General features: G+C 37.7%; 1 protein-coding gene across 1 annotated transcript in view; it reads right to left on the bottom strand.

Moving 5' to 3' along the window:
• Positions 1–1,004: 1,004 nt before the first annotated feature.
• Positions 1,005–26,362, bottom strand: part of MRPS28 (mitochondrial ribosomal protein S28) — a 99,906-nt gene continuing 74,548 nt past the window's right edge. Inside the window, exon 3 of the mRNA XM_059901304.1 lies at positions 1,005–1,426. Coding sequence (XP_059757287.1) covers positions 1,258–1,426 — 169 coding nt within the window. The 3' untranslated portion in view covers positions 1,005–1,257. The remainder of the gene's footprint in view (positions 1,427–26,362) is intronic.

The raw sequence follows: 26,362 nt of genomic DNA, 5'->3' as shown, positions 1-26,362 counted from the left end.
AGATCTACTCTCTTAGCGACTTTCAAATATACGATAGAGTATTATTAACTATAGTCACCATGCTGTACATTACATCCTCATGGCTTATGTATCTTATAGCTGGAAGTTTGTACTTTTTAACCCCTCTCACGCATTTTCCCCCTCTCCCCACCACCAACCCCTGCCCTAGAACTACCAATCTCTTCCCTGAATCCATGAGCTCTTTTTCTTAGATTCCACATATAAGTGAGATCTTACGGTATTTATCTTTCTCTGACTTATTTCACATTGCACAATGCCTTCAAGGTCAATCCATGCTGTCAAAAATGGCAAGATTTCCTTATTTTTTAATGGCTGAATAATATTCCATTGTGTGTGTGTGTGTGTGTGTGTGTGTGTGTGTGTGTGTGTATCACAGTTTCCTTATCCATTAATCCATTGATGGACACTTAGGTTGCTTCCATACCTTGGCTATTGTAAATAATGCTGCAATGAACATGGGGGTGCATATATTTTTGAGTTAATGTTTTCATTTTCTTTGGAAATACCCATAAGTGGAATTGCTGGATCATGTGCTAATTCTAATTGTTTGAGGAACCCCCATACTGTTTGCCATAGTGGCTGCACCAACTGACATTCCTACAAACAGTGCACAAGGGTTCCCTTTTAAAACTCCACATCCTCGCCAACACTTGCTATTTCTTGCCTTTTCATTACAGCCATTCCAACAGGTGTGGGGTGGTATCTCGTGGTTTTGACACGTTTCCCTGACATTGAGCACCTTTTCATGTACCTCTTGGCCATCTGTATGTCTTCTTTGGAAAAATGTCTACTCAGATCCTCTGCCCTTCCTGCTCTATTTCTGTCTTCAGCACACATCCCTGTCTAACATACTATATATCAATATTTTACTTATTTGTTATCAATTTCCTCCAGCCAAAGGTAAGCTCTACTAGGCAAGCAATTCTGTCTAATTTGTTTACTGCTGTTTCTTTAGTATTTAGAACAGTGCCACGCACAAAGAGTACACTCAAAACATATTTATTGAATGACAGAGTATCTAAGTACAGTTTACACTATCCCAATCAAAGGAAAGAATGGGTATAAAAACAGGGGGAGGAGAGATACACCTAAAGAAAATTCTGACAAATAAGAGCTATAATTATAGCTTGCATTTACTATGTCTTCTCCAATCATTTATTCATAATTGTCTAATGGCAATCGTGATGAATACCTGGGTTCAACAAAAAAGGAGTGAATACACTAAGCAAAGTTCATTTATTTTTCATGACGTTCTTCTTTTGATTTTGAGTCTTTACTCTCCTGGATTCCTAACAGAATTGCGTCAGCCTCTAGGATAGTTGTATCTGTTGTTGCTCCCAAGAACCTAGATGTAAGTTCAAGATCTAACAGCCGCAGCCGGACTCTGGTTCCTTTCTGGTATTTCCTAAACAGTAAGAAAAAAAATTCCATTAATTCTGAATATCACTAAATGAACAACTACTTTAAAGTAAAACCCAAATTCTAATTTTAATTTGTGTTGGCTCAAGATAACAAAATTAACACTAGTATATGAGAAATAGTTGTTTTTGACAGAAAAGTAATTTAGTTGTATCAGAATTTTCATCTTAAAGCTGCCTTTAAAGATTTTATAACCTAAATAAAAACGTATTCCAAACTGAAATTCAAACAAGTTGGTTCTTGAAACTGACATTTATTTTAATGTCAGTTATTTTTAAAGTCAAAAAGTATCAAGGGGAAAAAATGTTTTCAGAAACATTTTGTCTTCTAAAATTAAAATCTTCTTTTAAAGTAAAAGAAATTTTACAAAAACAAAATGGAAAACAGTCTAAGTGCAAAGTACTTAGTACTGGGGATTGATTGAACTGTAACTAAAGTATAATGCTGGCCATAACATGCATGATGGCTCAGTTAGGTCAAAAAAATTATTCAAGTATTTCACAATACCAAATGAAAACTGATACTCATCTGTCTTTCTTCCTTGACCAATTATTTTAAGAATTTAACATCAACATTATGAAAAGGTACGGGAGAGTGAAAATATGGCTACTGAATGAAAACCACAAATCTTTAAAAATCTAAAAATATATACCTCGAGTACTCTAAGTTAGTCTTAAAATTAAAATTAAAACAATTTTATATAAACAGAAAATGAAGAAACAGAGTTCTCCAAAAAAGTCACTGGAAAATGATTTTAGTAGACCATATAATGAACAATGTTTGATTAGGTATTCTGGAGGAATTTATAAGTGGTCCGTCAAGTAAACATTTAGGCTATTTGGCTTTTTTTTTTAAAGTTATTTTTCTTTCTGGTTACAGAAGGAAATGTCCTTTTGTAAAATTTGTAAAATCATGATGTCAGTCACATTTCCTAGTCCTTTTATATGTATGTTTACATATATGCACATGGGAGTGTGTATCTGACGGCATAGACCTTACTTTCTGTCTTTGTTTAAAAAAATTAAAGAGATATCCTAGAATATTAAGGCATAGCTTTATATTCTTAGAAAACAGCGATTATAGAACACACTCCGTATGAATTAACCACTGGGAAAACAAGCTAAGTTCACAGACAAGGTAAAGCTGAACACTATTTTCTGCATTACTTGGAGCTGTAACCTGTGTTCTAATGGATTCTTTCATTTGTCCTTACAGCACTACTCCAGTGATTCATTTAATCAGCTTTGATTCATGTTGACCCCCTTCCCTCCCCCCCACCCTGCAACATCCAATTAGTTATCAAGTTTTGTTCATTTTTTAACAGATATTTCTTGAGCTTAGCCCTTCAGGTCTCATCATCCTTAGCTAAAGCTTGATGTAGGACCTGGTCTTCCCGGAGCCCACCTTCCTAGTCCGCCTCTCACGATGGTTCCATATCTGCTCTGCTTACGTGGAAATGGCCTAACGTCCATTCCCACACACTTCTACTCCTCTGCACCTTTGCGTCTGTTGTAGCACTGCTTGGACTTTCCTTCTAAATAAATCCTACTGATTCCTAAGTATCCAGGTAGAATGCATCAAATGCAGCTCCTGAGAGCCTCCACAGTCCCCTTATCAGAATGCAGATTCTGTCACTGGAATTCCCAAGGAAGACAGAGGTTTTGCAGTCACAGACTTGGATGCAAATCTGAGCCCTGCTACTTACGAGTTGGGTAACCTTGGGTAACTTGCTTTCTCTGAACCACAATTCCCTCATCTATATAACAGACTTCGACCACTTGGCAGGTTTGCTGGGATGGTTAAATGGGATAATATTATATATTGAAAACGCATAGCCCAGTAAGTGCAAATGTCAGTGCCCTTCACTCACCTGTATTGGTTAACTGTGTAAATCTCTGATTTCTCATTAGATCGAATACTCCCCAAGATCTGGCACTGTATTTATCTCTGTATCCTTCCAGCGCCAGTGCAGCAGGTACTCAAATGTTTGTCAATAAGTTAACAAGACGCTTGCTGGCAAAAGCCACCACCTCACCGACTACCTAGGCTTTCCATTCTCTTGGCTTTAGCAGCTGTGTGGCCTGGCTCATTTACTTAACCTCTCTGAAGTTTGCCTGGCACAGTGCCTGGTGCACAGTAGTTAATAAAGTTAGTTCTCTTCTCCTTCCATTATTCATATCTGGCCTATAAACAACCATGATGAAAGGGAACAGTGACTTTTTATGAAAAGGGATGAACATTCACAAACACTTGGGACACAATTTCTGGGCACAGTCTCACTGAAGGGGAAGCTCTCAGTGTAGATGGTTCTGTGTCATAAAATGCTAGCAATCTCCTGTTAAAAAATAAAATCAGAAATACCATGAGTGCACAGTATGCTTGGTAGTTTATGGAAAGGAAAATTTTTTTAGGTGTAGTAGCCTTTAATAATATGAAAGTTTTGTCTTCATCTCTAAAAATTATGCAAATTCTAGAAGTTATCCAGTGAGTTGGTAAAGGAGATGAAAAATGAACTGCAGGACTTTACATGTGCTAAATGAATGAAGAATCACCCACATGTACATACCTTGCACTAAACAAAAAAACCTCTAGAAGATTCTCTGACTTCTGCTACCTGGAAGTAGCTGTTTCTACTTTTATGGTACTTAATTTTCACTGTGCATTATTTCTATGTGTTATCTTCCCTAGCAGACTACAGGCTCTTTATGGGCAGGGCTTTAATCACATCTGCCTCTCTTACAGTACTGAGATGTATACATTTCATTTAACGTAGCCTTTTGAACAGTGGTTTTTCACTTTCCAGTACATCAGAAGCACCTGGGGTGCTTATTAAAAATGCAAATGAGGGAAGCAACCCCAGAGAGTGAGCTGGCAAATGTAGGGTGGGACTTGGAAATTTCCCTTTTTAACAAGCTCCCCAGGTGATTTGGATGCAGTCTTCTCTGATCAGCATTTGAGAAAAATCTGGCCTAGAATTACCTTTATTGTGTACAAGACACAGCATCCTACACACATACAAAGGGCCAGTAAAATGAGGACCTCTGACAGGACTTTGTGGCCACCATTAACAGCCTTTGAGGGTAACAGATGTTTTCTATAAGTGATGAAAAAGCCAACAGACTTTAGGGTGAGTAATTTAAACAGATCAAAAAAAAAAAAAAAAAAAAAAGGTCAGGCAATGACAATATATAATGGAGAAAGGCACCTAACAACAGTCCCTTGAACAAAGCCTACTGACAGCTGGGGTGGGGCTGCCTCTCCCAGACACAGACTGTCCTTTCTGGGAGACCCGGGACATGGAAAGGTTAGCAAAGTCCTCACTCAACAGGAATAGCAGCCATACAATTAATGTGGAGTTTATCCGCGCTTTAACTTGGAAACACTTTATTAAAGGGAAAAGTAAAGAAATAACTAATGTATTTCTGAGAACTCCATTTCTGCCAATGAAATTTGAGGTGAACCTTCAGTACTGCGGTCTTTGACAATCACTTAATACCACTTAGTCTTCCCATGTGGGTTTCCATTGTTCCACATAACAAGATTTAAAATGAAAATGCCAGTAAACTCTTTCCCCAGCTTGTTCATGCAGTTCTTAAATGGTCTATTTATTCAAAGATTTGGGCCTAAGTATAAATATCCAGAAGAGGCAATGTGGTGGTCAAGACTCTAGACTCTGGAGCCAGATGGCCAGATGTGTGCCCAGCTCTATCCATAAATATGCAACTCTGAGCCAGTTACTTCATCTCTCTGTTTCAGTTTCCTCATTTGTAAAATGGGAATAATTATGCCTTCTAGGTTCCTATGAGCATGAAATGAGTTAACACCTGCCAAGCCCTTATAAATGCTCAATAAATGTTAGCTACCATCATCAATCACCACCACCACCACCACCACCACCACCACCACCACCATCACCATCAAAACAAAGCCGGTGACACCTGATGCTCCAGCCTTGGCATGATGGGGAGTACAAGAGCAGTCCCAGATATAATTCCAAGTAATAATTAAACCAATGAAGGATTTCTGTAGAAGGTATGTTTTGGGGGTGAGTTTTCTTTCAATAATTTGCTTTGATTCAAATCTTACTTATTTTAATGGTATAAGCATTCCTCTCTTAAAATGTATTATATAATATATATAACATGCAATATATAAAAATACATTATAAATGTCCTACAAAAAAGAAAACAATTTCTTTTGAAATGAATGCTGAATTTCCTTTGAAGATGTGAGGCAAAACAGCACTGAACAAAAGCAAGTAAAATTCAGAAAACTACACATTTAACAGTCCACACTTCCCAGCATTAACCACAATATAAATGAAAACAAGTAGAATATATTGTCAGTCGTAGTGACTTATCTACTCTAGTATTCTTTTTGACAGTGGTTCAAGGAACACTGAGGATTGAGGGGCAGGTAGAGCTGTCTAATTTTACCTATCTCCTATCACTCTTCCTTAATTCCTGATGGAGTTAAGCTGTCAATGAATCTATTTTTAGCACATACTACTTCTTGGAAGGGGAAGATGATCATTTCAATAGGTTCATTATTTTTTCTTCCAAGAAGCATTTTTTAGCTTCCTTTAAAATTTACCATTTCATGCTGGAGAGGGTGTGGAGAAAAGGGAACCCTCTTGCACTGTTGGTGGGAATGTAAATTGATACAGCCACTGTGGAGAACAGTATGGAGGTTCCTTAAAAAACTAAAAATAGAATTACCATATGATGCAGCAATCCCACTACTGGGCATATACCCAGAGAAAACCATAATTCAAAAAGACACATGCACCCCAATGTTCACTGCAGCACTATTTACAATAGCCAGGTCATGGAAGCAACCTAAATGCCCATCAACAGATGAATGGATAAAGAAGATGTGGTACATATATACAATGGAATATTACTCAGCCATAAAAAGAAATGAAATTGGGTCATTTGTAGAGACGTGGATGGACCTAGAGACTGTCATACAGAGTGAAGTAAGTCAGAAAGAGAAAAACAAATATCGTATATTAACGCATGTATGTGGAACTTAGAAGAATGGTACAGATGAACCGGTTTACAGGGCAGAAGTTGAGACACAGATGTAGAGAACAAACGTATGGACACCAAGTGGGGAAAGCCATCGGGGGGGTGGGGATGGTGGTGGTGTGATGAACTGGGAGATTGGGATTGACATGTATACACTGATGTGTATAAAACTGATGACTAATAAGAACCTGCTGTATAAAAAAAATAAATAAAATTAAAAAATTTAAAAAAAAATTACCATTTCAATAGTAGACTTAACTTCTAACCTAATCAACCATCCCCCTTCTTTATATACCAGACACTATCTCCTCTATGTCTTCTTCCTATAATGAGGTTTTATTATTTTTAAATTTTAATTAGTTTTTCCTCATTCCTTTGATTACATCAATGGACTTTTCCTTCTAAAAGTGCACAAATACCCATAATTTTGCTACAATTTTAAGAAGTTCACAGATTACCTGAAGGTCATCTACAGACCTATAAGATTAAAAAGTTTTGTGCTAGATTTTAAGTCTGTTTATATTTCTTGAGGTAAAAGAAATGGGTTCTCATTCCATCTACACAACAACATGGCCTTGTGATAATTATGTCTGTTGTTTAATTCCCAATGTGTTTCTTAATGAAACCTAGGACTTCAATGAACAAGCTCACTGGGCCACTGCTCACAGCCACACAGTTGGTAAGCGGTAGACCCAACCTCTACCACGGCCTCATTTTCTAATGGATATAAGACAAAAGTCCATGGCATATGTAAAGAAGGAATTTTTCTTTCATTACCCTGGTCACTTCCTTAAGTTTAAAACTATTAGGAATGAATAAGGACAGGTGTTAAAAAGAGAATTAGGTCCAGAGAAGCATAATATTTTCACTTTAAAAAATATGGAAAAGGGGGGTAAGGGGGGAGGGATAAATTAGGAATTTGGGATTAGCAGATGCAAACTACGGTATGTAAAATAAATAAACAAGGTCCTGATGTATAGCACAGGGAACTATATTCAATGCCTTGTAATAAACTATAATGGAAAAGAATATGAAAAAGAATATATATACATGTATAACTGGATCACTTTGCTGTATACCAGAAACTAATACAACACTGTAAATTAACTATACTTCAATTAAAAAAAAAATAAATAAAATAACCATGGAATAAAAAGATAAATCAATAAAATGTATCCAACAAAGGAACAGGCTTGAGATGACTCTTAAGAAGCTGAATGGGTCCCACCATCTTGAATATTTATACCATAAATGTTTGTTTATAGCAAATAATTATACCAAAACGTGTTGGAAATGTTCAGAAGTACTGTATGGTTGTCACAATGATGAGATTGACATTTAGTAGGGGTGGATGGGATGGAGACATTCTGTAATGCACAGAACTCTTCCATACAACAGAGTTGTCCTGGATCTGTGCTAGACATTGATGTGGTTGAAAAACCTGCTTATAATTATCTAAGCCTAAAACTCTGTCTGCTAAATACAAAGAGTTGGTTTTTTAAAAATAAGAGTTTAAGTATACACTAAATTTCCAAGAATGTGATTACTGTGTAAACTAATGGAAGACTGACTTTGTCGACAATGTTAGCAAGAGTTGCTCACTATTTCAGAAAATCACACTGCCATAACAATACCACCATTTCATTTTTGTGTCTTGCTACATGGGTTAAATGCATCTTCTTTACAGCTTAAACTTTGGCTTATTGTTTGCATTGGGAGGAGATCCATCTCCTCTACACCTGCTATCTAAAAATATATGATTTATCTTCTCACCTTTCAATGAAATGCATTGATAAAAACTTAACTAGGGCTTCCCTGGTGGCGCAGTGGTTGGGAATCCGCCTGTCAATGCAGGGGACGCGGGTTCGTGCCCCGGTCTGGGAGGGTCCCACATGCCGCGGAGCAACTAGGCCCGTGAGCCACAGCTACTGAGCCTGCGCGTCTGGAGCCTGTGCTCCGCAACTAGAGAGGCCGCGATGGTGAGAGGCCCGCGCACTGTGATGAGGAGTGGCCCCCGCTCGCCGCAACTGGAGAAAGCCCTTGCACAGAAACGAAGACCCAACACAGCCAAAAATTAAAAAAAAAATTAATAAAATAAATAAAACAAACAAAAAAAAAGAAATACGTTTCTCCTCCGCTTTCAAGGCCACGTTCCACTCTCAGTTTCCTTATTAAAAAAAAAAAAAAAAAAAAAAAAAAACTTAACTAAAATACCAGTAATACCAAAACACCGTTGCCCAACATAACTTTCTGTAATGACAGAAACATTCCATATAAGGTGGTCATTGAGCACTTGAAATATGACTAATGTGAGTGAGGAACCAAATTTTCAAATTTTATTTAATTTGAACTAAATTTAAATAGCCATTTAGTGCAGTTATAGACAATTTCAAATTGACAATACAAATAGTAAGCATACTTGTCCTACAATATATAACACTGGAAGAAAGGCTAGTTTTACAGGAAAAATAGAACTCTGAAATTTGTTATAATAAATAGCTATTACTAATTAGATTCCAGCAATAATAAACGATCAGATCCATGTTGCCATTCCTAAGTCCTCAAATGTTTTCCTTCCTTTCTGTTATTTTTTGTATTTTTCCTCAAATCTGTGTGACACTGTACTAGACACACAGCAACTGAACTGTCTTTTAGATATTTAGAGGTTAAAACAAAATTCTCTGTAAAGATAGCTTCTTCCATGTTACAGATAGAAAATTAAGATACATGGAAGTCACTTGCCAACACCACAAAGCTGTATAAGAGGATTCACAGATTTTTTTTCTCCTCTTCCTTTTCTTAAGTTCTCAGTTACCTCTGACTTCTTGCAAGAACTGTAAGCTTAATCGCTTTAGGAGTGATAAGAAGTTACCACTTCATATGGTCTCATAATGTCTTCCCTTTGAAATAAAATGTAAACCATGTTGCTGCCGCCTAACTCATTGTTTTAACTGTTTCCCACTAGAAAAATGGTTACTTTCAGTGGTAACAGATAATAAATTATCAGAAAAAAGTCTCCATGGCTTAATGCAAGGTTGTCTATTTTTCATACCTTTTTTAATTAGAAAAAAAAACTCTGGATATTAGTTTTTCAGAAATGCTGTATTTCATATTATAAAACATTGAATACTGCTGTCTTGAAATCAAATAGGATATCTCCAGTGAGCATGTTCAAAATGAAAATAGCCTGTGTTTTCACTGCTTGGTGTGTTTCTTTAACTTCAAGTGCTTGCCTCCGACTGATCTTTGTGAACTCCAGCCTAAATGGATTCAATGCCAGCCTTCACCATCACTGCTCTCTTCCACTGTGCATTTTCGCAGACCATATGCTGCAGTAAATGAGCCTGCATGTCTGAGCTGTTTAGGAAAAGGGCAATTAAATCTGGTTTTGCATTTCTGTATTAAGGACATGGTTTAAAGACTTTCCTTTGGAGAGGTTTTTGACATTCTTTCCACAGACATTCTTTAACATCTGTCAGTGCATGCTGGTGACGGTTCTCGTAGACTTAAAATAGAGACAGTCTCTCTGACTAGTTCTTTGATATACGTATATTAAATAATACAAAGCCGACAAATACAAGGCTTGGATTGAACCTCAGTATCCAAAGAGAATCTTGTAAGGAATTCTGACTTTGCTAGTCAATTTAGCTGTCTTGCTGTAATCATAGTTCTCAGAGGTTTTAAAAATAGTTCTCTTGAAATCATTAACCATCTATGTTTTCATCCCAGTAAGTTAAAATAGTTTAGAACTTTTTCTGATTTTCTTACAATTCGTTAAAGTTTTAAGACTTTAGAAGTAAAATTTTGTTTTCTGAAGAGAGAAAGCTAAAATGTTTCTAATGGTTCAATTACCACCTATTTGTCTTTTCTAATTCATACAAATGTTCACAGCAACGCTGATCTCTATGTGAAGCCTATACTTTGTCCGTGTGTGTGTGCGTGTGTGTGTGAGGGAGAGCATTTGCATGTGAGCATGAGGGAATATATGTGCTTTGTTCTTCTTTAAATGAACTGTCTGGGCATCAATTTCCTCATCTCTGAAAAGCACAATGTGCTCTTAGAAGAGACCTAAGGTCTTTTGCAGTTCTGTGATTTTATTCTACTTTTATACAATTTTAAGTGTTTGAAAACAGATATAGTATAGAGAGCTATTAAGTGCAAAATTGATTAAATATACATACAAAATGCAAAATTTTAAGACTTTTTATTAGATACATAAAATATTATTATAGTCTTAAATTTTCAATTAACAAATGAACTTTTATATGCAGACTCTGTGGTGTATTTCAGATTTGTCTCCCTTTTTCAAAGTACCATCACTGTGTTTCCTTGACAGTGTTTCTAGTCTACTGCTTCTTTCTGTTCAATCTGTAAGATGCCTGTCAAGACTGACTCACCACATACTATCTATACTGTCTTATCAAGCACAGCAGCCAGGGTTAACAACATAAAGGTAGAGAGTGCTCATAAAGTTCTGTAGCTCTCCAATAATTCAACTCATTAAAATTTAAAATGTTCATAATACTAAAATGCATTTCCTCAAATTGCTATCATCATGGATAAGAATTTTAATCTTTTTCTGCAACTCTACTATAAACGTATGATTTTGTTTTTCCCTTAAACCAAATTCTTTTTAACCTTGCCCTGCCAGTTAAGTATTTTGTGCCACAAATGGAAGTTTTGTCTCTTGTTCAAACATTGATTTGTTTTATGAAATGTGAAAATGGAACATTTTTAAATGTCCAATAAATAATTTCACTTTTTAATAATGTGGAATATGTATATAATGTAATATATTACATATAGCATCAATAATGATAGTCATAACTTTTTCTTAGAGTTAACAAAATAAGATGTGTCAAGAAATTAGGGAAAGGAAAACCCTATAATCTAATAACTATATCAAGTCTATATTTATTTTTTAAAAAACCAAAATGTTTGTTGCTGGTCAGAATATACATATATCATAAAAAAGAATATACACATATTTATATTTAGAGGGGCCAAAAACTCCAAAGAAAACATAAGGAATAAATGCTTTCAGGCACCTGAGATATGCTGATGACTAACATTAGATCAAAGTTGGAGCCAGAATTACAGCATCTAAGCAAAGGATACATTTTGTGGTATACAAGTTTTGTTTTATGAGAAAAGAAAATATACACATTTATTGCCAGAGATAAGTTTTGTCAGTGTAGAACAGAGGAAAGAATATGGGCTTTAAAAAGTTATAGAGGGGTGGAGTCAAGACAGCGGACTAGGAGGACGCAGAATCCACGTCTCTGCACAACTAGGGCACCTACCAGGCACCAGTGGGGGACCACGGACACCTAAGGGGATGGAAGGAACCCCTAGCGACTGGGTAGGATGTGGGGCGTGGGGGGGGAGTGAAGGGGGAGGAGAAGTGGAGGCAGGATGGGACTGGTGCCCTGAGGGGCGGCTGGGGGAGGGGAAGGGGTCCCACGCCCGAAGGGGGAAACTGGGGGAACACTGGGAGGGCAGAGGATCAAAAGGGAGCGTGGTCAGGCTTCCCCCACCCACTTGGGCCCCTGGGAGCCTGCTGAGATCCCAGGCCTGACCCTCTGCCCACCGAGGCCCCCTCCAGCTGCGTGGGTCCTGAGGGAGTGGGAGGGAGGGAAGGGGGAGCAAAAGTAAAGGTCAGACCTATGGACCAGCACCCCTGAGGGGCGGCTGGGGGAAGGGAGTTCCTACACCCAGAGGGACCCACCCATGGTTAGGGGCCCAGCAGCAATGGGGGAGACCCTGGGGGAGACAGTAAGGGAGGGGGGGCATGGAGGAACAGAAGGGAACACGGCCAATGCTTTCCCTGTCCACTTAGACACCGGGGAGCCTGCTGGGCTCCCGGGCCTAATCCTCTGCCCTCAGAGTCTCCCTCCTGGTGCAGAGGCCAAGCCCCGCCCCTACACCCCCACCCAGGGCCCTACCTCTACACTTGGAGACACCCTCTGAGACACCCTCCGACCGCTCTGGGCCTAAACCCCACCCACACACCCTCACCCAGGGCCTTACCTCCAAACTCTGGAACTCCACACTATGTAGGCCCCCCTTTGGACGTGCTGCCTCTCCCCTTCCACATAGGTCCTAAGCAGAGGCCCCGCCCCCTGCTCAAAAGTCAACCCCACCCCCACCTAGGCCCCACCCCACCCTAAACCCCACCCCAGCCTAAGAGCCAACCCCACCTAAACTCTGCCCCCCATAGCCAAGGTCTTTTTTTTTTCTTTTCTCTGTTGTAGTTTTGTTTACCTTGTTGCAGTTGTTTCAATTATATTTTTATTTTTCCTAATATATTTTTTATCTTTCTAATTTATTTTTATTTTTTATTCTTTGTTATTGTACTGCTCCTTTTTTCTTTTTTTTTTTTTGCCACACCACGCAGCATGCGGGATCTTGGTTCCCAGGCCAGAGATTGGGCCCAAGCTCCTGTGGTGGGACACCAAGTCCAAACCACTGGACTAACAGAGAACCTCAGACCCCAGGGAATATTCATCAGAATGAGGCCTCCCAGAGGTCCTCATCTCACCACCAAAACCCGACGCTATCCAACTGCCTGCAAACTCCACTACTGGAGTACTGGCCTCAGGCCAAACAACCACTAAGACAGGAATACAGCCCCACCCATCAAAAATAAAAAATAAAAATAAAAAACGACAAAAAAATGTTACAGACAAAGAGCAAGGTAGAAACCTACAAGACCAAATAAATGAAGACGAAATAGGCAACCTACGTGAAAAAGAATTCAGGGTAATGATAATAATGATGATCCAGAATCTTGGAAACAGAATGGAGAAAATACAAGAAACGTTTAACAAGGATCTAGAAGAACTAAAGAGCAAACAAACAGTGATGAACAACACAGTAACTGAAATTAAAAATACTCGAGAAGGAATCAATAGCAGAATAACTGAGGCAGAAGAATGGATAAGTGAGCTGCAAGATAAAATGGTGGAAATAACTGCCGGGGAGCAAAATAAAGAAAAAAGAATGAAAAGAATTGAGGACAGTCTCAGAGACCTCTGGGACAACATTAAACGCACCAACATTCGAATTATAGGGGTCCCAGAAGAAGAAGAGAAAAAGAAAGGGTCTGGGAAAATATTTGAAGAGATTATAGTCAAAAAATTCCCTAACATGGGAAAGGAAATAGTCGATCAAGTCCAGGAAATGCAGAGAGTCTCTTACAGGATAAACCCAAAGAGAAGCACGCCGAGGCACATATTAATCAAGCTATCAAAAATTAAATACAAAGAAAAAATATTAAAAGCAGCAAGGAAAAGCAACAAATTACCTACAAGGGAATCCCCATAGGTTAACAGCTGATCTTTCAGCAGAAACTCTGCAAGCCAGAAGGCAGTGGCAGGACATATTTAAAGTGATGAAAGGGAAAAACCTACAACCAAGATTCTCTACCCGGCAAGGATCTCATTCAGGTTCGATGGAGAAATCAAAAGCTTTACAGGCAAGCAAAAACTACGAGCAAGTTAAAGAATTAACTTAAAGAATATTAGCAAGTTAAAGAATAAAAACAATATGATCATCTCAATAGATGCAGAAAAAGCTTTTGACAAAATTCAACACCCATTTTTGATAAAAACTCTCCAGAAAGTGGGCATAGAGGGAACCTACCTCAACATAATAAAAGCCATATACGACAAACCCACAGCCAACATCATTCTCAATGGTGAAAAACTGAAAGCATTTCCTCTAAGATCAGGAAAAAGACAAGGATGTCCAATTTTGCCACTATTATTCAACAAAGTATTGGAAGTCCTAGCCACAGCAATTAGAGAAGAAAAAGAAATAAAAGGAATACAAATTGGAAAAGAAGAAGTAAAACTGTCACCATTTGCCAGTGACATGATACTGTACATAGAAAATCTTAAAAGATGCCACCAGAAAACTACTAGAACTAATCAATGAATTTAGTAAGGTTGCAGGATACAAAATTAATGCACAGAAATCTCCTGCATTCCTATATACTAACAACGAAAGATCAGAAAGAGAAATTAAGGAAAGAATCCCATTTACCATCACAATAAAAAGAATGAAATACCTAGGAATAAACCTACCTAAGGAGGCAAAAGACCTGTATTCAGAAAAGTATAAAACATTGATGAAAGAAATCAAAGATAACATAAACAGATGGACAGATATACCATGTTCCTGGACTGGAAGAATCAACATTGTGAAAATGACTATGCTACCCAAAGCAATCTACAGATTCAATGCAATCCCTATCAAATTACCAATGGCATTTTTCACAGAACTAGAAGAAGGAATTTTACAATTTGTATGGAAACACAAAAGGCCCCAAATAGCCAAAGCAATCTTAAGAAAGAAAAACGGAGCTGGAGGAATCAGGCTCCCGGACTTCAGACTATACTACAAAGCTACAGTAATCAAGACAGTATGGTACTGGCACGAAAACAGAAATATAGATCAATGGTACAGGATAGAAAGCCCAGAGATAAACCCACACACATATGGTCACCTTATCTTTGACAAAGGAGGCAAGAATATAAAATGGAGAAAAGACAGCCTCTTCAATAAGTGGTGCTGGGAAAACTCGACAGCTACATGTAAAAGAATGAATTAGAATACTCCCTAACACCACACACAAAAATAAACTCAAAATGGATTAAAGACGTAAATGCGACGCTGGACACTATAAAACTCTTAGAGGAAAACATAGACAGAACACTCTGACATAAATCACAGCAAGATCCTTTTTGACCCACCTCCTAGAGTAATGGAAATAAAAACAAAAATAAACAAATGGGACCTAATGAAACTTAAGAGCTTTTGCACAGCAAAGGAAACTATAAACAAGATGAAAAGACAACCCTCAGAATGGAAGAAAATATTTGCAAACAAAGCAACTGACAAAGGATTAATCTCCAAAATATACAAGCAGCTCATGCAGCTCAATATCAAAAAAACAAACAACCCAATCCAAAAATGGGCAGAAGACCTAAATAGACATTTCTCCAAAGAAGATATACAGATTGCCAACAAACACATGAAAGGATGCTCAATGTCACTAATCATTAGAGAAATGCAAATCAAAACTAAAATGAGGTATCACCTCACACCAGTCAGAATGGCCATCATCAAAAAATCTACAAACAATAATGCTGGAGAGGGTGTGGAGAAAAGGGAACCCTCTTGCACTGTTGGTGGGAATGTAAATGGATATAGCCACTATGGAGAACAGTATGGAGGTTCCTTAAAAAACGAAAAATAGAACTACCATACGACCCAGCAATCCCACTACTGGGCATATACCCTGAGAAAACCATAATTCAAAAAGAGTCATGTACCACAATGTTCATTGTAGCACTATTTACAATAGCCAGGACATGGAAGTAACCTAAGTGTCCATCAACATATGAATGGATGAAGAAGATGTGGCACATATATACAATGGAATATTACTCAGCCATAAAAAGGAATGAAATTGAGTTATTTGTAGTGAAGTGGATGGACCTAGAATCTGTCATACAGAGTGAAGTAAGTCAGAAAGAGAAAAACAAATACCGTATGCTAATGCATATATATGGAATCTAAAAAAGCGGTACTGATGAACCTAGTGGCAGGGGAGGAATAAAGACACAGACTTAGAGAATGGACTTGAAGGCACGTGGGGGAAGGGGAAGCTGGGATGAAGTGAGAGAGTAGCACTGACATACGTACAATGCCGAATGTAAAATGGATGGCTAGTGGGAAGCAGCTGCATAGCACAAAGAGATCAACTCGATGCTCTGTGATGACCTAGAGGGATGGGATAGGGAGGGTAGGAGGGAGGCTCAAGAGGGAGGGGATATGGGGATATGTGTATACATATAGCTGATTCGCTTTGTTGTACGGAGGAAACTAATGCAGCATTGTGGAGCATTTATACTCCAATAAAGATGGGAATTTTAAAAAGTTATAGAAAGGTCTAGATTTGACTGTGACTGAGTACAAGAAACTTACCTCGTATGGACTGTTTACTTATCTGTAAAGCAATACATAACACCTGGCAAGGCTGCTTTGATGCCTAACACATTATAAGGTATGGAAAGTGCCTGTCACATATATACGAACTCAATAAATAGTAGCTATCATGAAATTCACTACGTTGATACTTATATAAAGTATAATAGATAACTGAAAGGATAGTAACTTCAAATACAATTTTATTAAAGATAACTGGAATACTGTTCAAATGGATAAGCCTGACAGCAACCGTCAATATATATAAAAGAAACAAAAGGAAAACAAAACTCATTGAAGGCATTCTTTAAGTCTGAATTTGGGGCTGAGGGAGGAGGATAATAAAATCCAGGGGTTACTTTATAAGGACAGACTTGGTGAGTCTGCACGGAGTCAGAGTTGAGAGGCAAAACACAATCAATTGCCTATGGAAGCTTTTTACAGTGTTTTCTTTTTAAAAAAATACTGATGCCTGGGGTCCAACCCAGACCTACTCCCTCAAAATCAACAGGGTAGAGCTGGAGATTCATGCATATTTGGGGAAAAACTCCTCAAATGGGTCTGGTTCAAAAAGTATTGGTTAAAGTGTTCATAAGTTACATTCTCTGAGTCTGTCTCAATCAAACTCCAAATGAATGGTTCATGGCAGTTTGGGGGCCAAGCTGAATCTTGCTCAATTCAAGCTTTAATTTCCCTAACACGTGCATACAGTACAGACGTTATATAGAAGGTCAAAGTTAGAACTGCACATTTTAAATATCAAATATGAGACGAGCAAAGTTGTTTTTCTATTATGAAAACTGAAGAGATTAATATGTATTTCCATCTATACAAAGGGCTGGATCATTTTAGGTTGGCCATATAAGGATTATTGCAGTTAAGGATATATTTTCACGACCGCAAGATTTTCAAAATCACTTCCATGGCGCTTGAAAACCTAACACTTGCTGGCATATACAACAACTGTCAAATTTAGCTTGAAAATTATCTTATGGCAGATGTCATCTCCTGATCCCATCCCTAAAATGTCCTTAATAATGTCCTTCAATGGTAGAAACTCTGTCTCCAGGTTCCTAACTCCTGTAGTTTTGACTACATTAAGAGAACAGAGGACTTCTAAATTCACTGTTACCAACCCATTTTCAGAGTTTCCTTTTTTCTTTTAATCTTGTTTCTGTCTCTCTGAATTAGTTACTTATTAAATAAGTATTACTGAATTTTCAACAAACACCTGCTCAACTGGGGTAAAGGGGTACCAACAAGAAAGAGAGAAACTATCCTGCTCCCTCCCAACCCATGGAGGCAACAATGGAGTGAAAACCCATTTTCCATCAATTCCCTTGGTGGGAGGTAGGACTACTTTAGCAGGTCAGTCCTGATTTCTGTGCCCTTTCAATAAGACATGAGACTTTACCAGATGTCTTTTGGAAAGCCAAATACTTAAGAGATTGTTACCTCAGTAGCCTCTGTGGGCTGGCAAGAGTCAGAGAGAAAAACCTTTCATAAAAGAATCAAATACATGCCTGCAGGTTTCATGCAATCCAGAGTGTTTCAAACAGCCTCCTCTGCAGGACAAGACTCAGTGTCTGGGGTTGGCGGGGGGTGGGGGCGGTTAGGGAGGGGGTAGTGGAAGCAGGGAATGGAGCACAAAGACGCCTATCACATGCTGACAAGGCTGAAGTCAGGTTGGTTTTAAGAGAGACCCTTAGGGCTTGGAATAGAGCTTGCGACTTGGCACTTTACAGTCCCGGGTTGATATTTGTCCTCTGCACCCCCATATCTGGGTATATGCATTAAACACTCTGGTTCATGCCCTTTTAAAACTGAGGGCAATGAAGCCTAGAGAAGTTCTGTGAAATTAAAAATAAAACAGAAAACTGACTACATAAGTTCAGAAAAGCAAGTCGTTTAAAGGCATTTCATGTGATAAGGTGCTTTTACATCGCTGAAAGCTCAATAAGAATCACCAATGTGATTTTGTTCCCCCCAAAGTTAACGTAATTTAGGCTGAATTAGTACAAGTATATATTCCACATTTCCCACATAATAATCCCAATCTCCTTGCACTTTTCTGACCACTCTAGGGAATTGTCACCTGTTTGGAAAGAAGACAGTGAAAGAATCTTGTATTATGTTGAATGAAAAATTAAGGGAAGGAGAGCAGTTAACAGGTTGAAAAAAAAGTAGAAAAAGGACCTTATACCTGTCAGAAGAATTTGAAAGGCAAGGATTAGATAATGATATTATTAAAGAGGTCACAATATTTATTTTGTGCATCTACTTTCTATGCCTCCAAAAAGCAGAAATAAGAAAAATGGTTAGAAGTTACAGAATGGCAGATTTAGCAGATTTCAGCTTAATATGAGGAAGAACTTCTAACAGAGTTGGCTGGAAGAGGAACTGGGTGTTTTGGGCATTCATGGAGGAAATCACAGGGAATTTTCAAGACGGATGAGCACTGTGGCAGTGATGGAGTTGGAATTCAGTAAGGGCTGAATCAGATGACTTCTAAGATTCCTTCCATTTCTAAAATTTTATGATTCTATGACTCAGAATACTTATTAGGTCTTCCACCATTCAGGAAACATGAAAGCTGGAAAGCAAGTTAAAAAAAGAGCAGCCAAACGGTCAGACAGTAGGTCAGATAGGCAGTAAGAAAGTTAAAATCCGATCACTTTTTAGTTTACCTTTCAGCACTTATCTCTTTCAGACCATGTTGGTGCCTTGACTTATTTCTGGATAGCAAGATCCGCTAGGCACGATTAACTTATTCATCTAGCTCAAATCCGAAGCTAAAGATGATTCCTGACACGACTGCTGGCTAGATGACAAACTAAATTTTGTTTCAGATAGAATACACAGTTAATTGACCAGGAAAAACAGATGTTTTACCCCTTCTATTTGTCACTTCCCTAGGTAGGCCATTTCTAAATCACCCTCTGCTTGGATACAAATGAGAAAAGTGACAGGTCAAATATAGCTACCTCTTTCTGTTACTTACGGTGCTCTCTTTAATAAATCTATGTTAATGTGATACTTTTGAACTTGCACTCTGTAGCACTGCACTGCACTAGAAATAATAGGCACCTGATAAACATTGGTGGAAGACTACCGTGAATATACATTCTCATGTGCTACACAAAACTTCTGCAACTGGAGTTGTACACTGGGAGTCTATATTTGACCACAGTGCATTCCACCACTAGACATATGTGCAGCTTACCTGGGCTCCAATCTCAAGGCCACACTGATTTACTTCAAATCCTGAGCAGCAGCCTACATGTTGACAGAGTGTTACAGAATGCTGCCAGTGCTCCCCGATCGCTGGGTCACTCCTATCAGTACAGGAGCGCGACTGCACAGTGACCAGGGGGCTTCTGCTCAGCCAGCTGATGGTTTTTTTTGCTTCTGATTTGAGAAAAGAAATTGTTTCGGAGCAGATTGGTATCTCTAGGGTGACTTTATTCTAAATGCTAATAGAGTAAAATATTGTTAAGAGTCAAATATCTTTGGAATAAAATTCTGCAAAAAAAAAAGAAATATTACACACTCTGGACTCTCCGAATCAAAATCAAAGCATCTCTTTGTGATTAAAAATTGTAAATAAGAGCTTTTTTTTTTTTTTTTTGCTTTTATTTTTATTTAGTAGGAGGTTGTGGCTATTTCCTTGGGATTAGATAATGATATTATTCCAAGGCTTTTACTACCCAGAAACAAGATTCAAAAAATACTAAAATTCCAAAAGAACTGTGTTAGGATAGCATTTTGACTAATATTAGCATCTCTGAATAAATTCTTATGCTTTTAAAGTAAAGCAAAACAGGGAAGAATAGTGATTAAAATTTTTTCCTTCACTACTAAAAAGGGATTAAGAAACTCAACTTTGATGAGCATTCATTTCCCCTCTCAAATTCTACTTTATAGAGGTTATCTGTATATAGCTTTCCTTGCCCATGTAAATGGACTTCCTAAATCAGTGCCTACAAAATGCGGAAAAAAAGCTCAAGATCCTAGAGCTTTTAAACTTGCCAGAAAAGGGTGAATGAACAGCACAATTCTGTTCAAAAAGCATATAGCATGTCATATTAATAGCTAAAGAAAGCCATGGTTTATTGGTTTATTGTTTAGTGATAACTAGGACCATGGATAACAAACTGACAGTGTTTAAGAACAATTCTGTTCCCCAATTTACTCGTTTTATGCGAACAACTCTATGACCATTATGTAATCTTGAGCAAGGTTACCTTTATTGTAAAATGGGAATCACCATAGTACCTACCTCCTAGGATTGCTGAGAAGATTGTACAAGAGAATGTACATACAGGACTTAGGAAATGCTCAGTGAAAGTCTAGTCAGGACAGGCCTGGATTTAACAAAGAAATTTTTCAGGCATATAACTAGTTCTGTCACAATCAATGTAGGTCTGGCTGTAAGGCTTACTGGGGCTGGCAAACTGACTTGGCAGGCGGTTGATTCCTGTTGGGGATGGACAGAAGTTGACAAAAAAGTTTTCAAAGATCTCCTGTTCAAAGAGATTGGGTTTAAACTTTAGATGGCTGTCGATTGCTAATCTACTGGATAAGCAGCTGGACTCTTGACCAAATGTGTTTCTAGACCTAGAGGGCCTTTCTGTTGAAAGTAGGACCCTCGTGACGAAGGATACAGGAACAGAATATGAGCCCTGAGAAAGGTGGGCCCAGCATGAGTGCTTGCCCTGGGTCTGGGGTTCCAACCTGTCAGTTTTTCATTGCTTCATTGCTTCATTCATTCATTTATTCAACAAATATTTCTTAAAGGCCCATCTGTGGCAGGCACTGTTCTAGGTGCTGGAGTAACCAATGTACAAGAAAGACAGGGTTCCAGCACTCAGAGAGCTTACATTGTGGTAGAGAGGAAAAGACAATAAACAAACAAATCAGGTAGGAGGAAGTGCTGTGCAGAAAATTTAAATAAGGTGATATGACAGACAGGGGTGACATTTGACTGGGTGGTGAAGGGAGGCATCTCTGAAGAAGTGACATTTAAGTGGAGCTCTGAATGACAAAAAAGGAGCCAGCTGTGTAAAGATGGGGGCAGGGCATTTCAGGCAGAGGCACAGTTAGTTCAAATACTCAAAGGAACAAGTTGGTATGTTTAAAGAAGCAAGAGAAGGCCAGCTTGGCTGGAGAGCACTGGGTGACAGGGACACTGGGAGGAGTGAGAGGGCAGAGAGGAAGGGAGGAGGCAGGCCACCCATAGTGCTTCAGACCCCAATAGAAAAGGTTTGGGGTTTACTTTGGAGAAATGCATGATCAAATTTCTGTTTTTAAGATCACTCTGGCTACTCTCTGGAAAACGAACTGTAGGAAATGATGATGGAAAGACTCTGGGTGGGGAGGATTGAAGTGCTAATTACGACACTTATCCATGGGCAAGGGTGTTGCAGTGAGATATAGCTGTGCTGGCACACCAAATTCCAGGATCAAAGCAGCTGGATTTAATCCTACCGATAATACTGTGTGTCTTGGTTATAATTCATCCAGGATCACAGTAGAGCTGGGCTGAACCTTTTAATATACTGCTTGTATTCTTCTTGTTTTAACAAACAATTTATGCACGTGTAGAATCACCTACTTCCTGTTATAATTGGCAGAGCCTGGCTGTAACGTCCTCTGGGGTGGCAAACTGCCTTGGAAATAAGAGTTGGATCTTTATGAAGACAGACAGCAGTTGACAAAGTTTTCAAAGATGCGTGGTGCAATCTGGGGAGGCAAGACTTGAAATTTCCTAAAGCAATGTCTACTCCTACATTTGCTGGTTTATATAAGTGTATTAGTGTGCTTGGGCAGCTATAACAAAACTGGGTGTCTTAAACATCAGAAATTCATTTTCTTATAGTTCTGGAGGCTAGGGATCTGCAGTTCAAGATCAAGGTTCTGGCTGATTTGGCTTCTGGAAGAGACTCTCTCCCAGCTTGCAGACTGCTGCCCTCTCACTATGTCCTCACACGGCCCCTCCTCAGTGCGCACACAGCAAGAGAGTACTCTCATGTCTCTTCTTCCTTTTATAAGGACACCAATCCCAGTGGATTAGGTCCCCACCCTTATGACCTCACTTAACGTTTATTACCTCCTTATATCCCATATAGTCATAATGGGGGTTAGGGCTTCAACATATGAACTTTGAGTGGACACAATCCAGTCCATAACAATGTGTTATTATGAATTCCTACTTGTGTGAGTACAAGCAAATGTTAAATTTATTTGAAACACATATTTATTGCCACTATATAACAATGAGATATTCAGGATATGAAGAATAAATCTGTGATCTCAAGGAGTTTAGAGTCTAGCAGGGGAGATAATTACAGTGAAATGTGGAATACTATACTAGAGGTAGTATATGTAAACACAAAGAATTCTATTAGGGAAAAAAATGTCAGGAAACCATAAGGAGAAGAGCTGACGGTTATGTTAAAATTTTATAGAATGAGTGGGAGTTCACCAGTGAGGTAGACAAGAAAATCCAGACCTACCTCAAAACCCAACCTCTATGAAATAGGTCTTCCTTGGACTCCCCCAGCCTGAAGACATATATCCTTTTACTGAGTTTCAAGAATAGTTATTGTTTGCACAGTTCCTTTGGCCGTTAAAGTAGTGCTCTGAGATACAGCTTCTACTATTCTCTTGAACTATTTAAGTCTTTTGTTATCAGTAAGTTTTAATGAGTGTATGCCTATGTTTCTTGAAGGTAAGGAACATAGCTGATGAATCCTTCAATAGTAGTAAATGAAGGTTCTTTGATTTGAGGAGACTAAAGGATGTATAAGAGAGAACTTAGATGTGAGAATTAGGAGGGTTATAATCAGGTTCTGACACCTCATTAACAAAGAGAATATTCCAGGTTAATTGCTCTGGGTCTCACTTTTTTCTTTCAAAAGAGACAGTTGACTAGGTATATATGGTCTGACAAGCTCTATGAACATACTAGTTCAATCTCCATGAACCTCCATGAACATACTAGTTCAATCTCTCATTCAACAACCCTGTCTAGTTAGGGGTTTCTTAAAGGTACCAGTCTTTACTACTTAAAAAAAAAATCTCCTTTCCCTTCTTGTTCAGATTTTATACAAGCAATTAAAAGGCCATAAAAATTCATCCAATATTATATTTAACATAAAAGGGGGGAAGGAAGGAACAACAAAAAATTCAATTATCAATCCTTCAAGTTTAAATGTTAACCTTAAAATACAGTTGACATCTAGGGTAATTGTTCTACTTCAAGTAAACTGTAAGGAAAATCAGGACGGATAATAGTGGCAGGCAAATTAAATACTCACCTTTGCTTTCTAGTGATTAGATTTAAACATATGGTTTAACCATTTCACAATATAGTATTTATATTTAAACAAAAACACACTCTAGCTATACACAAAGAGATTGCTAAAATGTAAAACATGTAAATCGTGCATCTTCTGTTTTATAACAAAATCTCATCCCAAATGAACGAGTGGGTGGAGCAGAAACAACTCAATTAAAAAGATACTTTCTATAACAATTCCGAAATAGACTAGTTTGTTAGTAATTATCAAAAAAAGAAATAGTTCCATTTGAAAAGTTGGTTACAGTTCTAACTTTACAGTCACAAATTCTCTTGTCAGATCAAACCAGTGCTTGCAAAAGTAATTCTGATGCCCAAGTATGGGACAGGCTCCACGACCACAAAACTATGCCAGCTCTACCTTTTAAATAGAGTTTGCCAAGATGAGTGTGTTATTAGCCAGGCTTGGCTCAAACAATCCACTGCCCACAAAGCTACTTTAATGTACTGTCTCTATTGAAAATCACAGAGGTCCAACAATACATTACGATACTTTCCCATCACTGCAGCAATTCCCACCACAGGCAACACTTTGTCTCCAACAAAGAAGCCTCACATTCTATGTCTGCACAAACCCCGATCCTGACTAGTACTGTGCGGCTGCCAAGAGGAACATCTGTGTGCTCGACAGTACACAAAACTGGCTCTTTTCTTTTTTCTTTCTCTTACTTTCTGTTTTCTTCTTCTTTTTAATTTCCTAGACAATAAACTATGTGATTGCTGGTAAGGAAACGGTCTTTCATTCCCGTCCTCTTCCCTTTTATTTGTTTGTTTGTTTAAAGTGACAAACAACTACATCTGCCATCTACTATTATTACTTTAAATCCAAATCCTGAAAACACATTTAGTCCAAATCCTGATTCCCTATGAGCTTAGACTTGTGATCATCTGAAGAGTATTGACTTTAAAGATGAAGATCCTTAAAGGTATATTAATAAAAAGAAGTTATCCAATTCCGAGAATATTCGAGAACTTTACTTATATAGAGAGAGTGAAAAATCCAAATAAAAACTAAAAAATGGTAATATACTCATGAGAATAAAAAACTTGTAAACTATATGTTCCCTGTAGAAAGTTTACAACAAAAGCTATTATTTCCATAAGAATATTACATTTTGGTGTTTCATGCCAAAGAAAGACTTTTATATTATGTTTACCTTCACCTCAAATCAATATTTGGGCTTAAAGAGGTAAAAGAAATTAAGGTGCACCAAGAGACAAATGCACAAAGAATATGACTAGGAATTGACCAGAGGAAAATTACATATTATAGACCCACAATTTCTATCTGCTCCCTAAACAAAAGAAAAAAAAAAGGCTCAATTTCATTAGTGATCAAATAGATGCAAATTAAACCTAGATACTTTTGCTATCAGTATGGTTAATATTTGAAAACAGACTACACATTTTTGCAAAGGAATGGAATAGCTGGCATTTTAAATGAGTACTACCTTTCTAGAGAGCAATTTGGCAGTATGAGTGTTTATACAAATTGGCCCAGCAATTTCACTTTTCGGATTTTATCCAAAACAAGTGAGAAGAGATGGGCACCCAGATGTTTCCTGTAGCTTTATTTAAAATAAAAACAATTTAGAAACAGATAAATATCCAATTATAGAGGCTCTGTTAAATAAACTATGATACAACTCTTCAAGGAGTACTATACAACCAAGAAAAATGAAGTTTAAGAGAATATATAATAAAAAATTTCACTACATAGTTAAGTGAAAATAGCAGGTTATAAAATATGATATATAATGGTAATCCACCTTTTAAAAATGTATGCATGCTTAGGAAAAATAAAAAATGTTAACAATAGTATTCTCTCATGGTGGTATAATAATAAATTTCTCTATTTTATAATAAACATGCCCTTAGTTTTAAACCAGAAAAAAGTCCCTGAATTATTTCTTCTTAGAATTGATGGAAAATTTTAATTTATTATCATTAAATAAATAAAGGGTAATTCATTTCTTCTCAAAGATACATTAACATTTTCCCAGGTTTTCAAAAACTGTTCCATTGAAAATCATGTAAAATTTCACATGAAAGCTGTAGCAAGAGACAAACAGGAAGAGGGAATCACTACAATAATTTAAGATTGAGAATGGAAAAATCTCTTAGATTTATCACTTTAAGTAGTAGTTGGCATCACCCAATTGTAGCTCAAAAAGTTAAATGAAGATAGTTAGAGCTGACACTGATTTCATAGCCTGAAAGACCAGTCCATGTGAAATGTATCTCTAACTTTTAGTAGATTAAAACAATGAAGCAACATAAACAAGAAACAACTGTAATTTTATGTGTGTGTGTGTGTACTGATTGGTAGAAATGGAATAAATGGAAAATAATGAAGTTTTCTATTCTTTAAGTCAAAGATAATATGGAGAGCATTTTTTACCTGTCTTACCTTATACTACAAAACTGGATTAATAAGGAAATCACTTTCCAGTTTTATTCTAAAAGGATAAAAGGAATTCTCTACTACTTTCCATTTAATCTGTTCACTCTCCTCTGATATCTTGCACAGGAGCCAGGA

Source organism: Balaenoptera ricei, chromosome 17, assembly GCF_028023285.1.
Source record: "Balaenoptera ricei isolate mBalRic1 chromosome 17, mBalRic1.hap2, whole genome shotgun sequence".
Classification (NCBI taxonomy): domain Eukaryota; kingdom Metazoa; phylum Chordata; class Mammalia; order Artiodactyla; family Balaenopteridae; genus Balaenoptera; species Balaenoptera ricei.
The sequence above is the reverse complement of the archived record's forward strand: the minus strand, read 5'-3'. Positions and strand labels throughout refer to the sequence as shown.